General features: G+C 36.3%; 2 protein-coding genes across 18 annotated transcripts in view; one reads left to right on the top strand and one right to left on the bottom strand.

Annotated features, from left to right (window-relative positions):
- LOC128012144 (tensin-2) overlaps positions 1 to 9602 on the top strand; it is a 48245-nt gene extending 38643 nt beyond the window's left edge. For 6 of the 14 annotated variants that reach the window (XM_052595177.1, XM_052595176.1, XM_052595180.1 and 3 more), the window contains 9 exons: positions 66 to 210; positions 514 to 1487; positions 1820 to 1951; positions 2559 to 2651; positions 3350 to 3427; positions 4142 to 4466; positions 4585 to 4653; positions 6584 to 6613; positions 6834 to 9602. In XM_052595177.1, coding sequence (XP_052451137.1) covers positions 66 to 210; positions 514 to 1487; positions 1820 to 1951; positions 2559 to 2651; positions 3350 to 3427; positions 4142 to 4466; positions 4585 to 4653; positions 6584 to 6613; positions 6834 to 6975 — 1988 coding nt within the window. In that variant the 3' untranslated portion in view covers positions 6976 to 9602. Of the gene's footprint in view, positions 1 to 65; positions 211 to 513; positions 1488 to 1819; positions 1952 to 2555; positions 2652 to 3349; positions 3428 to 4141; positions 4467 to 4584; positions 4654 to 6583; positions 6614 to 6833 lie in introns of all 14 variants that reach the window. The other 8 variants (XM_052595184.1, XM_052595182.1, XM_052595187.1 and 5 more) reach the window with 4 other exon arrangements.
- A 295-nt stretch (positions 9603 to 9897) lies between these two features.
- Positions 9898 to 15999, bottom strand: part of LOC128012145 (forkhead box protein P1-B-like) — a 44383-nt gene continuing 38281 nt past the window's right edge. For all 4 annotated transcript variants that reach the window (XM_052595190.1, XM_052595191.1, XM_052595192.1 and 1 more), the window contains 6 exons: positions 15100 to 15176; positions 14844 to 14945; positions 14651 to 14772; positions 14499 to 14562; positions 14063 to 14226; positions 9898 to 11226 (listed from right to left, as the gene is read on the bottom strand). In XM_052595190.1, coding sequence (XP_052451150.1) covers positions 11082 to 11226; positions 14063 to 14226; positions 14499 to 14562; positions 14651 to 14772; positions 14844 to 14945; positions 15100 to 15176 — 674 coding nt within the window. In that variant the 3' untranslated portion in view covers positions 9898 to 11081. The remainder of the gene's footprint in view (positions 11227 to 14062; positions 14227 to 14498; positions 14563 to 14650; positions 14773 to 14843; positions 14946 to 15099; positions 15177 to 15999) is intronic.

The following is a 15999-nucleotide window of genomic DNA, read 5'->3' as shown; positions in this document are numbered from 1 at the left end:
TCTGCATTCAGTTTAATCTGTGCATGATCAAATTTGTTCATTATCCTGTATGCTGCCTGGTGTAGATAGCATAGGCTGGCGTAGTCACATTACCCATGGTTCCCTGCGGCGGACACATCGAGATCCGCATGTCCCATGTTCAACACCCTCGGATATTTCAGGACCTCCAACACCAGTCCACACAAGCAGCCCCTTGCGAACCCAGGAGAGGTAACTGCGTTCATAAGTAGATGTGGGATTACTCCTGCAGAGTTTATCTCTGACCCTAATCCAGCACACCTAAACCACCTGAAGCTTAATCTCCAACCCTTCAAGCAAAACTGAAACTAATTTCAAAACCAGCTAATTGAGGTGGTCAGGGTTACCTGAACATAACATCAGGTGTGTTGGAGTGGGGTTGGAGATCTGGAGTCTGGTAGCCCCCAGGAGCACATTTGGCTACTCCTACAGTATATGAACATTTTACCTAATGACTTAAGATAACATTGTGTTGATTTCTTCTTCCATTTTTAGTCCTAGCCTGAGTATCCGTGAGTCAAGAGAAGTGAACAGCGAAAGCAGTTCAGCCCACTCCCACAACAGGACACACCCACCTGGCCCACAGTCCACCAGTACCAGTCTGGGGTCTCGGCAAACTGTACTTTCTTCCAGTCAAGAGATTCCTGAGATAGACCCCTTTCCTGCCACACCCACCACTGCCCAACAACTCTCTGCACATTCCTCACCAACGACACCTTCCACCCCTCAAATCTTAGCAGAACACTCCACCCCTTTAACCCCTTCATCAGAATCCACCCACTCACAAACAAACAGCTCACCTACTGCTGCTAAAGTGCCACCCACAGGGGAAATGGTACCACAGTCAACTGAGACTGTTAAACCAGCATGCTCACCAGTTCCCTCTTCTCCTATCCCGTCCATCCAAGATCATTCGCAGAGCAATGGAGTATCACCATCTCCTGAACCAGACACCCCCTCTTCTACCCCTGCATCCCCTCAGCCACCCACTGGCGAACACGAGAGCTCTTCTTCCCCTGAACCCCCAGTGCCTGGCTTCGCGACACTGGGTAGGAAGTTGATGTTGGGCTCTGGAATTTCACTTCCTGCAGGACACAGTATGGACGGCAGCCCCAGCTCCACTCCTACCTTTCCCAACTCTCCAGCCTGCTGCACCCCATCTCCTCCACCAGGCTCCTACTCAGGGAGCCTAGCCATCTCTGTGCCACAGCCTCCCCTCCCTGAGAAACGCCGCCCATCCGGCCTGCCAGGATCGCCAAATGGGAGGTCTGGAACGCTGAGGGCATCCATGAGTCATCAGCCCTCTGGTCAACACCACGTTACATTCTCACCTTCAGTAGGAGAACTAACTGTGCCCACTGAACAGGGAGAAGTTGGTGTGGAGGGTGAGATGGGCAGCCAAGTCAGTGTGAAATTTGTGCAGGACAGCTCTCGATTTTGGTATAAACCTGGCATCTCCAGAGAGCAAGGTGAGACAACCACTGTTGTCTTATAATTTAACTATATATAACTAAATGCAGTTTAGAGATGCCTTCATGACCAGCTGATAATAAGAACAATCTGCATTTGTAAAACATAAGTGCAGTATACTCCAAAATAACGGCAAAATGTGGCTTTTGAGTTGACTTTTGATGTCTTATTGGTGATCCTTGCACTTTTCATAACCCTTAGTATGAGCAATAATAATAATGATGCTTACTTTTGTGTTTTGCACACGTGGCAACAGATTATTGCTCCATATGCTTGGATCTTTTTTTAAAATAGCGATGTCTCATTAAATTGTTCTGTCCCTGTTCAACAGCTATAGCTGCACTGAAAGAACGAGAGCCAGGGGCTTTCCTCATCCGAGACAGTAACTCTTTCCAGGGGGCCTACGGTCTGGCCCTGAAAGTTGCGAGCCCACCCCCCAACGTCAATAACCACAGCAGCAAAGGTACGTCACATCTGCAGGCATTTCCTCACACAAACATTTATCTTGCTTCAGTGTTGCTCCTAAAGCTCTTTGTCTGCACAGGAAACACACAACTGCACCTGATGTATTCTCGCTGAGCTAAAATCAGAAATTCAAAAATAATGTTTTTAATAAATTGTCTTTGAACAAACAAATTGGTGGATAGGGTTGTGCTCTATTTAGATTTGAACTGAGAATGACATTGCCAATTGGAATTGAGGCAGCAAAAACTAAGTAGAAGTGCAATTCAAATGTAAATGCAAGAAGAATTAAAATGAATTCAGTGAAATTATTGTGACAATTTTTCTAGTTACAAGAGCAAAGTCATGACAAGCTTTGAATTTTAGCTTTTCGTTGTCTTGAATGTTTTATTGTCATGGTTAAGAGCAGACCAAGTGCACTGTTTATTTTTGTATAGTTCAACTAAATATTTAATTGACAAAGCATTGAAACTGTTTTAAAAATCTTGTGTGACTTTTTACTTTAAACAGTGAAATATGTTTATCTAAGGTTGTCATGATTTGGCATGTAACCAGAATTAGCATCATAGTCTGCATTAATTGTATAATTTCCTGTCTGTTAACAGGAGGAGACCCTCTGGAACAACTGGTTCGACACTTCCTGATTGAGACAGGGCCTCGAGGAGTGAAGATTAAGGGCTGTCAAAATGAACCCTACTTTGGTGAGCAATCCAGGAATCCTGTATGAAAGTCTACAGGTTGGCTCGCCAAAAAAACTGATTAAGCTTAGGGTTAGGGTCCTGGTTTAGCTTAAAGGGATAATTCACCCAGAAATTATAATTCTGTCATCATTTACTCAACCTCATGTCATTCAAAACCTGACATTTTATTATAAAGATGTTAGAAAGTTCTTGTGGTTTTAAACTTGATCTGGAAGACCAATATCTGAGTACAAAGTTGGAGTTAATAGAACAGCCATCCTGAATAAAGCTGTTTGAAAGTTGAGCTTAGGTTAGTGTGAAAATGAGTTCGCACTTTCCTGAGATATCTGAGGGGGGGATCAGTTTGCTCAATGCATGCAAGGTATTCAGACAGCAATACTGTCCAGTCTCCATGATATCTCCATCATGTATTCTAGCAGAGTGCTGAATATGCCAAATAGTTCAGAACACTTGTTTCATAAAAAGAGCCAAAGGACAACCTTGAGTTGTAGAAGTAGAGACAAAGCTCATATCTTTAATGTAGCGTTTGTTTTTCTATATTAGAATGCCAAAATGTTATTTTATGCTTTCAATTAGTTGCTGTCTGGCTAAATTCTGGGGCTTTTGCAATCTGGCACATCAGTTTTAAAGATAAATAAAGTTGAAGTGTTATGAAAGCTAAGTATTGAGGTCCTCTGTGTGTGTTTTGTCATTGGTAGGGAGTCTTTCAGCACTGGTGTATCAGCATTCGATTACACCTATCTCTCTGCCCTGTGCTCTCCGCATCCCAGAGAAAGGTAAACAAAACGCCACACGTTAACACCACGCTGAGATATCACTGAATGAAAGCACAGACACAACATATGCTCATTGTGGGGTTAGAGTTTATAAGGAGTTGTAAGGTAAAAAATTAATGCTTTAAAACAACAAAAAAGCTGTAACAGTAGTAAACAGAATAGTTTCCATAATATTCTGCATTTTGGAAATTCTTAATACATACTGTACAAAACAGTATTTTTTTTACTTCCTTGTTACTGTATTCAACTAAACTTAGAAATAATTTTTTTTGGATTCATCAAAAAACCACTGTGTTGTGAAACACTGCTTGGACTGTATGTTTTTTTTTTTCATTGGAATGTTATAGCTAAGTTTCTAAGTTATAGATAATATACATAATGTGTTATCTATTTTTCATCTTATTTATTGTCTATTGTAGCAGTTATTTTATAAATTAGCATTTAAAAATATATTAAAAAAGAAAACAGATATAATTTGTAAAAAAAAAAAAAAATCACAATATAAATTTTTCACTGTATTTTTTTTAAAAATCAAATCAGTGCAGCCTTGTTGAGCTTAAGATGTTTGTTTAAAAAATACAATAAATAAAAATAACAATTCCCACACTTTTTAACCCTTGTGTAAACAGATATGATCACAAGATTTGTATTTAAGCAACTTCCAGTGTTTGAATCTCAGAGACTGGTCTATAAATCCTGATGTCACACTGTCAGACCCAATAGGTGAAGTCGTGGAGGTTCAGCCAGTCAGTAACATGAGTACAGCTGCAGACCTTCTGAAACAGGGAGCAGGTGAGTGTGAACCAGCACGTCTGTCCTCATGTGTTACGTCTAACTGTAACGTCTATAACCTCTTATGTTTTTCCTCAGCCTGTAATGTGCTGTACCTGAACTCCGTTGAGACCGAGTCTCTCACGGGACCCCAGGCTATCGCTAAGGCCACAGGGGCATCAATGTCACGCAGCCCTCGGCCCTCTGCGACAGTGGTCCACTTTAAAGTGTCAGCCCAGGGCATTACACTGACAGACAGTCAGCGCAGGTACGCCCTCTCTTTATATGTATAAGCATTCATATCATTTTTCAGTTTTCTGTGAGCAGTAGAAATGTCAGGACAGATTGTCACACTGAGCTTGACTATGAGAGGTCGGGGTTTTCAGGATGTTTTTCAGGAGACATTATCCAATCAACAGCGTGACTTTCAGCAGTGTGGACCCACAAGACAGGAGGTGAGATTGCGGTGGCAAAAATGCAAACTGGTGTACAAGGACCTGGTGTACAAGTGTGGTTTACATAGCTACTCTATGTTTTCTCAAACATAGTTATTTGTTATTACATTATTTTATATTAAAGTGTGTTGTACAACAGTATGCATTCCACATCCAATGCAATAACAACCCATTAATTAAACCGTTAATGCAAATATACAAAGGAAAATGTGGATATAGGAGCATTTTGTTTCTGATTGGTTTTTGTTTCTTTATTTTGTTTGCTTTTGATATCTGATATCTTGATATTTCGAGGTTTATTTTCTTTTAATTTCATCTTATTTTTGTGTTGTGTATTTTTTTATTTCTTTATTTGTTGGTTTATTTTGTTCTTTATTTGCTTTGTTTAGCTTTTGTTTTCTTTTGTTGTTATCAGGATTTTTTTCTACATTTTAAATATTTAATTTTTTTTTTAATGTTTTGCTTTGTTTTTTTTTTTTTTACTTTTTTTTCTTTTGTTTTAGTTTTTCTTTTCTTTTTTCTGTTTCCTTTTATTAACAGTTGCCTGCCTAGAACAAGTTTAACAAGTTCTAAATTTTAATCAGGTAGTGCATGATTCCTTGTGGGCTGCTTTGTCTGTGTGTGCAGAATGTGCATAAATGTTTTTTTTTTTTTTTACTCATTTATGTGTCTATATTTCCAGTTTTATGTAAAACAAGCTTTGTGGCTTTGAAATGCAAACCCACCCTGTGCAGACAGAACACTTTTCTTTTCTTAAACCATCACTTTGAACCCTGTAAATAGTTTGGGCTCTTTTTTATTTTGTACAGTAAATGCTCTTTCATGGCACACAGCTACCAGTCTTGCATCTAAAGAATTTGAGGCAATAACATTAAACCAGATGTTACAGGAAAGAGCATTTTTCATTTGCATGAGCCCCAAAAAATGTATGTGCCTTTGAGCAAACGTAAAGGAATAGTTCAACCAAAAATGAAAATGTACTGATAATGTACTCACCCTCAGGCCAACCAGTATGTAGATGAGTTTGTTTCTTCATGGAAATTGATTTTTTAGTGCAATACTTCTCTTGGTCCTCTGCAGTGAATGGGTGAATCCAGTGAGAATCCAAACATCTTAATAAAAACATCACAATAATCCACATGACTCCAGTCTATCATTGTGAAGAGTAAAATTATAAGAAACAAACCCATCAAGATGTTTTTAACTTTAAACATCACCAAAATATGAGTTCATAATCCCAAATAACCCTTCTTCCAGTGAAAATTTCTCATCAAAATCCACAGTCACATTAGTGCATATTTCTCTCCTGATTCAGAAGACACAACTTTTTCAGTGGCCAAAGCAATATTATAGATAGAGTACTCATATTCAAGCCAGAAGCAATGGTTTGAAGATGTTTTAATTATAGTAATATGCATTATAGAAACTTTTTTTTTGGTGAACTATTCCTTTAAAAACAGTTTCTCAGTTGCAATTTACAAAACATGATTTGGCTCAGACCTCCAAAATGAAGCCTCAAAGCATTGTGTTACATCCAAAGCATACTCTACACAAGTAAGTAGCTACATGAGCTTGATTTCACATCCCAGACAGCAAGCAGTTTCGGCCCAGGTCTGGCCCACATCTGGCCCACATGGATTTCATGTGGGCCAGATGTGGGCCGGATCTGGGCCAACACTATGTTGCTGTCTAGGAAATGTATCAGAATGGAATTGACATGCAGCATAAATATGTTAAAACCACAAGATTACACTAAACACACACAGTCAGTACTTGTGTAGAGTATGTATTTGTCCTCAGATTGAGAGCATGTTCGTGTGTGGCTGCAGCGTCCAGTATGTGAGAGTGTTGTGTGTGTGTGTGTGTGTGTGTGTGTGTGAGAGAGAGTCTGTTCCTCAGTCTTGTCTCTGTCTCCCTCTTGCTGCCGTAGGTGGACTAACTCAGACAGCACGACCTCTAAGTAAGTCTAAATGATAAGTGTGTCGTCTGCACTGTAACTGTTCAGCTTGTTTCCTCTGTGTTGCTCTTGATAGGAAACTGATTATGTGCATGTTAATTTACTCTTATATTACCACAGTCCCGATCATCCTGTCTGTCCATTCCCTCTTCATTTGGATTGCAAGCCTGATTGATATTTTATCCCCAGTGGTTCATTCTGGTATCTCTCTGTCTCCTCTCAGAGTGTTTGGTTTTGTTGCCAAGAAGCCCGGAAGCGTGGCGGAGAATGTGTGCCATCTTTTTGCAGAGCTAGATCCCGAACAGCCCGCGACTGCCATCGTCAACTTCATTAACAAAGTAATGCTGGCTCCACAGAGACGCTAGGGCCCCGGGGTCGAGGAGGATGGTTTATCTTCATGTACACTGCCGCACACCACAAGACTGTAATGTTGCACCTTCTGTCAAGTTTAAGACTTTTTCGCCAAAAAAAAAAAGACAAGGGCTTTACTGTTGACTAACATGATGCCAAAATACATTATAAACCAAAATATACTACAGAATGTAACCAAATTAAAAGCCAGCAGTCTGTTGTGGTTTTGCCTTTGTAGAGCTGTCTTAGTGCTCATAGGATTGTAAATGACTCATAATACAATCACTAAGATAAGGGTTTTCAAAAATATAAAGCACTGTTATTGACCCATGAATACACGTGTATGTATATATATATATATATATGTACTCAAAACTTCTGTATTGCACAGATAACAGTCTCTGCAGTATGACAATCATCAGTTTAGAAATACTGATGTCAATTTGGTTTTTGAGTTTTGACACACTAAATTATGGTTTCATTTTTTTTATTTTATTTAAAAGCCAAATTTCAGTGTGGTTTTTGTCCTTTTAACTGGAAAGGAGGTGCCATGGTTTCTATTGGAAACTTATTTCATCCACAATAACAATTATTTGTGAGTAAAGGTAATTGCGACTTATCTCACAATTCTAACTTTTTTTCTTGAAATTTTAAGCTTCTATCTTGTATATTCTGACCTTTTCTTATAATTATGTTATCTCACAATTCTGCATTTGTATCTCACAATTCTGAGTTTATATCTTGTAATTCTGACATGTTCTTGTGATATTGCATTTATATCTCACAACTCTGAGTTCATATCTTGTAATTCTGAAATTTTCTTGTTATCCTGTTTATATCACAATTCTGAGTTAACATCTCACTATTCTGAGTTTTGTCTTGTAATTAGTTTCTATCTTGTAAATTCGGACTTTTTTCTTGTAATTATGTTCATATTTTACAGTTCGGCTTTTATATATCACAATTCTGAGTTTCTGTCTTGTAATTCTGTTTATATCTCACAATTCTGAGTTTCTGTCTTGTAATTCTGTTTATATCTCACAATTCTGAGTTTCTGTCTTGTAATTCTGTCTTTTTTCTTGTAATTCTGTTTATATCTCACAATTCTGAGTATCTATCTTGTAAATTCTGACTTTTTTCTTGTAATTATGTTTATATCTTACAGTTCAGTTTTTATAAATCACAATTCAGAATTTCTGTCTTGTAATTCTGACTTTTTTCTTGTAATTCTGTTTATATCTCACAATTCTGAGTTTCTGTCTTGTAATTCTGTTTATATCTCACAATTCTGAGTTTCTGTCTTGTAATTCTGTCTTTTTTCTTGTAATTCTGTTTATATGTCACAATTCTGAGTTTCTATCTTGTAAATTCTGACTTTTTTCTTGTAATTATGTTTATATCTTACAGTTCAGTTTTTATAAATCACAATTCAGAATTTCTGTCTTGTAATTCTGACTTTTTTCTTGTAATTCTGTTTATATCTCACAATTCTGAGTTTCTATTTTGTAATTGTCATTTTCTCGTAATTTGGTTTCTATCTCACAATTTTGAGTTTCTATCTTGTAAATTCAGATTTTTCTTGTAATTGTTTATATCTCACAATTCTGTCTTGTAATTCTGATTTTTTTTCTCATAACTCTGAGTTTATATCTCAGAATTCTGCATTTATATCTCACAATCCTGAGTTTCTGTCTTGTAATTCTGAAATTTTTCTTTCTGAGTTTACATCTTGAGATTCTGACTTTATTTCTCAGAATTGAGAGAAAAAGTCCAAATTGTGTGAAGAACGTACCTTTGTTTTCAATCCTTTGGTGGAACAAGTTTCCATAGTTTCTTATTCTGGCCCGGTGTCTGCGAATGATAGGGAAAGTTATGGAGCGTTTGAGATGGAGAAACAGATGGAGGACCAGACATGGCGTAGTAGTGACGCTGAGCAGCTGTTGTGCTCTGCTGGAGTTCCAGTATTAGGAAGATTTAAATGTCATGTAGGATGATGTCATAATGGAAGGCTGATGGTCATGTGATAATTACCCAGAGAGAATTTGGTAAAATTTTAAATAGGAAGGAACTTTGTTTTTCCCCATTTGTTGTCTATTTCATGCACTGTTCATAAATTGAATTTAAAATAAGGCAAACAGTGGTTCATAACAATCCACATCATATACCGTACAACCCATAGCTTTGTCAACTGACCGTCACGCATCATGCTGTATCATTGCCTACCATATTGTGTAGTAGAACATTATATTGGAATGTAACCAGTCTTTAAACTGATTGGACAGGTGGACGTTTCCACCTTCATGATTTAACGATCTCCAGAAGCTGTTTATAACCAAAGACGTGGCCATGTACTCAATCAGTTACTTTAAGCTGTGCCATTTATTTTACCTAGCTTTATCAAGTTATTTCTGTTTTTGACAGATAGTAGGACACGTCTATGACTTTAATATATTGTATTCTGTATTTTCTTATTGATCTTTTTATGTAGTAATATATTTTCACACATGCAGCTGACTTGGAAAGTTAAAAAAGACTACATGGAAGGATTTTGATAAGAAAAGTTTTTTTTATTATTACCATGTTATTTTTCCAGTATATGCACAAGTGAAGAATATAATAAATGTAAAGTCATGGTACCAAACCTGAATGCATGATGTGGATTATTTCAGTTGCGCACTATTCTAATATAATAATTCTAATGCACTATTCTTTTCATTTACCACCATTATCATGTATTATACTGTACTTTAAATCAGAGCGATGTGTGTATTATACACATTCATACACCTCAAATTAGATTGGTTTAATGTTTGACTTTATTTTGGACCCTTTTTTGTGCTTTTAATGCACTGTTAATATATTTATATTTGCATAAACAATTGAAAAAAGCGAATTTAAACATTTAGAATGATTTAAAATGGAAAAAGCTGACACCATTTAACTTTTTCACATTTTCATACAAGAATTTATTAATCATAAGGCCATTTATTCAGAGAGCATTAAACTGACAGTTCATTTGAAACCGATGCCATCTATTTCTTTCAGACATGTGTAACAAGTTACTCATTCAACAATTATGCATTATTTCCTTGTCATCTACTTTTTTTCTCTGTGGTACAATAACTAGTTGTCAGATCAAATGATTACAATTACAAAATGCTCAAAATGTCACAAGTGTGACATTTAACACATCGTCTTCTTAGACTTCTTAGTCTTGGCCATATTAAAAGGGACAATGTAAACAGGATACACAACATCAAAACATCTTTCACAATCTTTGGTAACGGTTGATTCTTTCTACAACAGCAAAAAACTTATCCAAAAAATAAAGAACTCAAATATTAAAGAAAACGTTTGGTTCAGCTATACTAGTAACCGAATGATTGGGACTGTTGGGAATTTCCTTTGCATAAAAAATGTTTTGGATAATGAAAATACAGTAACCTTCTGTACACACTAAGTGAAAAACAAATCAAAAACATTCATCATCAAGTGCTGGTTATAAAATGTTCCCCTTTGGTTTTGTTTTATCTTAAAAAAAAAAAAAAAAAAAGAGGTAAAAAAGAAAGACATTCACGATTTCATTTTCCATTCTACCAATAAGCAGTCTGAAATTTAAGGCCACACGTTACCGGGGCCGTCGTCAGGTCCTCTATGTTACAGCCTCATCGAAATATCATCAGCGCCCCGTGACCTCAAGCGACGGCCCTGATGGTGACTAAACCCTACAGTATTTGAGGCAGAGGTGATTCAAACTTGCATCAACAATAAAGAGCTTTTCATTCAGCATTCACAGCTGCACTGATGAGATTTTGTGGAAAGCTAAATATCTCATAGACACCTTAAAAATTCATTTTCCTCAGTTGAAAGGGAAACCATCTTCCCTTTAAGCAGTTGATGGAGTTCAGGTGCTGTAGTGTTTAATATACAAACCGAAGATGATGTGTTGTCTACAGTGCCCTCTTCTGTCCTCTGCATGCTGATGGAGCACATTTTTAAACACAGAGGAGCCCTTCTGTACCAGTGAGGTCAATCTGCATACAACAGAAACAGGTACATCGAAACAATAAATAAGCGGTTGTTCCCAAAGTCAGTTTTCTGAGTCTGATGGAGGAGGATCTCAGCAGCGGAGCGAGTGAGGTGACGAGGAGAACCCCGGCTCGTGGTGGTTGGTGTCTGGACTGTGCTGGTCTTCTGTCTCTGGAGACATGGAGCTGTTGTAGTCCTCAGCCTCCATCTGCTCTTCTTTGATTTGAGACTGATGCCTGTGAACACAGACCGCTCACGTCAGCCAGGATCAAACCGAGAATCTGACTTCAACTGTAATATAACTCATCACATCACTTCTGAAGAATCGCTGTGCTATTTTTAATTTCGTCTTTTAATCTGAATATCAACATCTGTGAGATTTTGACAGTCAAAACAGATTTGAGGTTGACTGATCTAATTTTGTCTCTGGAAAATGGTGATCTATTACATTTAGTTGTATTGCATTACATGAATGATTTTAGATTTGGATGTAATTCTCACAAAAATAGTGCTATAGTTTATCATTTTACAGGTTAGAAACATCTGCACATTTACAAGCAGTAGTGAAGAAACAATGAAAATAAAAGAAACAAATCAAGATGCTTCAACTGTAGTTCAGATTTTACATGCCATTATATTTTCACTGGCCCTGAGCTGCATATACAGTATGGGCCTTTTAAGCAGCTTGTCTTAAAATTAAGTTTTAGAAGTTAAACAAAATTATGATTGTGCTGCAAGTTTCTAAAATTAAAATTTAAAATTTAAGCTTTTAGTAACTTTAAACTTAAGACATATATATACATATTTCATATATTATACACACACACACACACATACATATATATATATATATATATATATATATATATATATACATACATACATACATTACGAAAGGAGCTTTGACCTTTGATTAAAAAAAAGACTTCCTCGTTGCCTTTTTCTCTATCACTTTTTAGAAATCTGTTTTTTGAAAAAAATGAAAAAAATTAACCTTTGGGATAAGATGATGGCCAACAATAATGGAGATGTTATTCAATCTTTCCATAAATTAAAGTAACATTTCAGACATTTAAAAAAATGGCTAATTGGGTGAAAATATTTTGCATTCACAGTGTTGCCATTATGCCATATCTTTAGTTAAAATATAGGCAGCTTAAGTATATATTAATTTGTCTGTATGCAAGTCATATAATAAATTTTCCTTTCAGATATTTTTTTACTGGGATTCTAATTTTTTTGTCACTGATCATTTAATTATTCAAATAATTTATCAAAACCATTTTAAATATTTGATTTATTATTCATTATACATTAATGACTTTATATTTATTGATAAGAATTAAACATGACATTGTATATGTGTTGTTTCAAGAAATTGAATAAAGAGGAGAAAAAAAAAAAAAAAAAAAAAAACAGAACATTAAAAAAAACTGACATTTTACAACAGCTTAAAAAAAAAAAGAAAAAAAAAAAAAAAGAATTAAACATCAAAAGTTTTATATGATTTGATTTATATTTTCCTCTTGTTCCAGGTAGGTGCCATCTTCCCCAGTTTTTATATTTTATTTTAATAAAAAATTTGTCTAGAGATGCACCGATTGCAATTTTCTTGTCTAATTTCAATTTCAGATTTTTTTGGAATTGTGACCTCCCGATATAGATTTTTTTCTGATTCTGATTTTCTTTCTAAGAACTATTATTGACAGCATATAGAAACAAAACTCTATGCAAATTTCAATGCAAAAATTATTAATCATTACAATTCCCCCTATCTGGACTAAATTACAGATTTTCTCTCACATAAATGACTTTCAAAATAAAGTGCTCTGTGACTAGAAAGAGGAAGAAATGGTTCACTTAAAATGAGTTGATGTATGTAACAAAACCCACTGTGTTTATAAATGGTTATTTTCCCCCTAACCTAATTAAATCTGTCATCTTTCACATCCACTTCTCACTTTGCTTCAATTAATTCAGTTAGAATAATAAAAAACCGTAGAGTTGTTACAATTCAAATAAAATTTGTATCAACAAACTCTCTTTCCACTGCTGAAGTGGCATTAGATGCATTTACAGATTGATGAAGCTGAGGTGTCAAATGTATTTACACTGCAAAATTTCAAATGCATAAATGATTTTATAAGATTAATGTTTTACACATTTTTTAAACATACAAATAAATGAAAAAAAAAAAGTGATAATACTTTTAAATATGACTAAACCACCAGTAGGTGGCGGCAAATGAGTCTTAATGAGTAAGTCATTATTAATTCATTCATTCAAGAGAATCTTTCAAATGGTTACATCATTCAGAAATTAGGCAAGTGAGTGCTGTCTTATGAATGGGCCACTAAATCACTGACTCATTTGTTCAAAAAACATGGCTTTATTCAGTAAGGAAACACCGCTGTGTGTTGCTCAGAGACACAACAGTTCTGCTGGGGCTTTAATCGGAACCATCTCCGTCAGCCAAACTGAGCAAAAACCATCATATTTTGTCTCAAATCTAAGTCACTTATAATTTTAACTTCTTGTTTACTGAAATACTATTTTATAAAACAGTGTCGAGTTGCAGTCGTGTTGATATTTGGGGAAACATCATGGCCGTATAATGTAGCTTACCTAAATCACATTTTATAAATAACTTTTTTTTTTTTTACTGCAGTATGCATCTATACATTTCTGTGAGTTACTTTGTGTGTGCTTTCTCTCTCACACACGTTGCTGGTAATAAAAGGATCGGCTCGCGGTCGGCAAGACGTGAAACTGCCCGGCTGGTCATGTGAAAAATCAGCCGATTCCGATCATTGGCCGGTCAATCGGTGCATATTTAATTTTGTCCTATGACAATTAATTTAGCAAATGTTTCTATTTATTTCCCCTAATAACGGACATGTTGATGCATCATTATCATCCTGCACATGCTAAACTATACATTCTAAAAGGAAATGCACTTTGACCTTAAGAGGGCATCTTCCCCCATCTAAAAATAACTTCAAAGCCTTTTTTAATCTTTGAATAAGCCTGGCTGATAGATGTGATGTCGGACAGGCAGGAGAGTGGACTCACAGTGTGGGCGCAGGAGACAGCTCCAGGCTGGAGTCGCTGTGGGAGCCTTCGTCATGATCGTGAGAACTCATGTCCTCATGCAGTGCGCTGGCCAGAGCCTTCAGACTGGACGCTCCCATGGACGCCGAGCCGTATAGGGGCAGACTGCTGTCCACCATCACTGCCTGAGGAGTAACAATGTTTTAAGACCATGGAAAATAACACTGACATTACATACAAGTTAAATACACTTCCATTCCAAAAAATAGAGTATGGATGCATTAAATAGATCAAAAGTGTGACAGTAAAAACAAGCATATTAGAATGATTTCTGAAGGATCATGTGACTGAGGACTGGAGTAATGATGCTGAAAATAAATGACATTTTATAATATGTAAAAAATCGTACCAATCTCAAACTATTAAAATGGTAGCTTGTGTATGATTGACTCCATACCTGCAGAGAAGACAGGGTGGGATTCTGTCCCAGACTGGACTGGATGTTCTTCACCAGAGGTGATCTGAAGAAACAGACATCCGTGTCATTAACAACAATGACCTCAGAGCAATCTGTGCAAATTAAATCAGTGCAATGAGATTTGAAATTACCCAGTGATCTTCTGTGGCCTTCTTTTCTGAAACTCCATCTCGTCTACAGTCCAAACGGCCCCCTTCACATTCTCGACTCGTACGAAACACTTGTGAAGACTGAGGTTGTGGCGAACTGCATTCTGAGATCACAGAATAAGTTAACAAACTGATCCAAGGCACAGGAAATCATTCAAGACCATCTTTCAGTTACCTTCCACGTTGCAGCATTGCGTCTGAAATACACAAATGTGCGCGTGAACCAGTTGTAGATTTCATTTAGTGTTAGCTGCTTTTCTGGAGACTCCAAAATGGCCTGTAAATTAAAGGGGAACATGTATCTCATATGGCAGCTGATGAAAGATGCAAATAAACGTCTAACTAAACTTCACCTCCAGTTTGTTCAGAAATCCTACTTGATGGCCGTCTTATCAGAAATGATAGTGCAGACCTCGATGATGGTTTCTTACCTGCCTGATCAAAGCTGCGTATGTAAAAGGAGGCCGGACCTCAGCACTCAGGTAAAATTCCTTATTCTGCACAATATCTATGAGACACAGAAGAAGGGTGCTGTCAGTTACACTTCATTTATCAAAGCAATTCTGTTTTTTTTATAGGGTTTCCATGTATGCGGACATAAAATAAAGAAAGGCTTGTGCAATTGTTTTACAGGTTGGAAACAGTTTTTTGCTGTGAGTTTCTAAACTTAAAATATAAGTTTGTTTTAAATGGCAACTTTCTAAGAAGTAACTTTAAGCTTAATGCATACATAAATACATATTACATGCATATTATAGAGAGACAGATAAACAAAAATCTAATTTACGAAGAAAGAAATAATGCATGAATGTTGAAATAAATTCTTCCAAAAAGAGTAAAAACTAATTTGTCATTTGTAATTAATTTGTTCTGTATCCAAAAAATTAAAGATCATATGCTGAGATGCTAGTACCGTAAAACTTCAAATAGCAGCCCGGGCTTCTATTTACCCAAATCACCGAACTGCACCGGCTTGTATTTGAGACAAGCGTCTATAAGAGACAGGCCTTTAATTTAGTTTTGAGATGTTCAAGCATGACAGAAGGAGGTTACCACATTATATTACATTTTATTTATAATTAATAATTAATTTGAATGTGTTTAACAAATCATTTAATGTATGAAATGTCTTTGGCTATTGGCAGCATAAAAAAATTACATAAAAAACGAAACGATGTGACTGCAATGCGCAGAACAATACAAGTTACCCCTAAACGAATGTGTTTAACAAATAATTTAGGGTAAGAAATGTCTTAGGTTATTGGCAGCATAAAAAACGAAACAATGTGACAGCAATGGGCAGAACAATATAAGTTACTGCTAAAATCCAT

The sequence above is a fragment of the Carassius gibelio genome, chromosome B23 (genome assembly GCF_023724105.1).
Source record: "Carassius gibelio isolate Cgi1373 ecotype wild population from Czech Republic chromosome B23, carGib1.2-hapl.c, whole genome shotgun sequence".
NCBI lineage: Eukaryota > Metazoa > Chordata > Actinopteri > Cypriniformes > Cyprinidae > Carassius > Carassius gibelio.
Note: the sequence above shows the minus strand (reverse complement) of the source record. Positions and strands in the feature narration are given on the sequence as shown.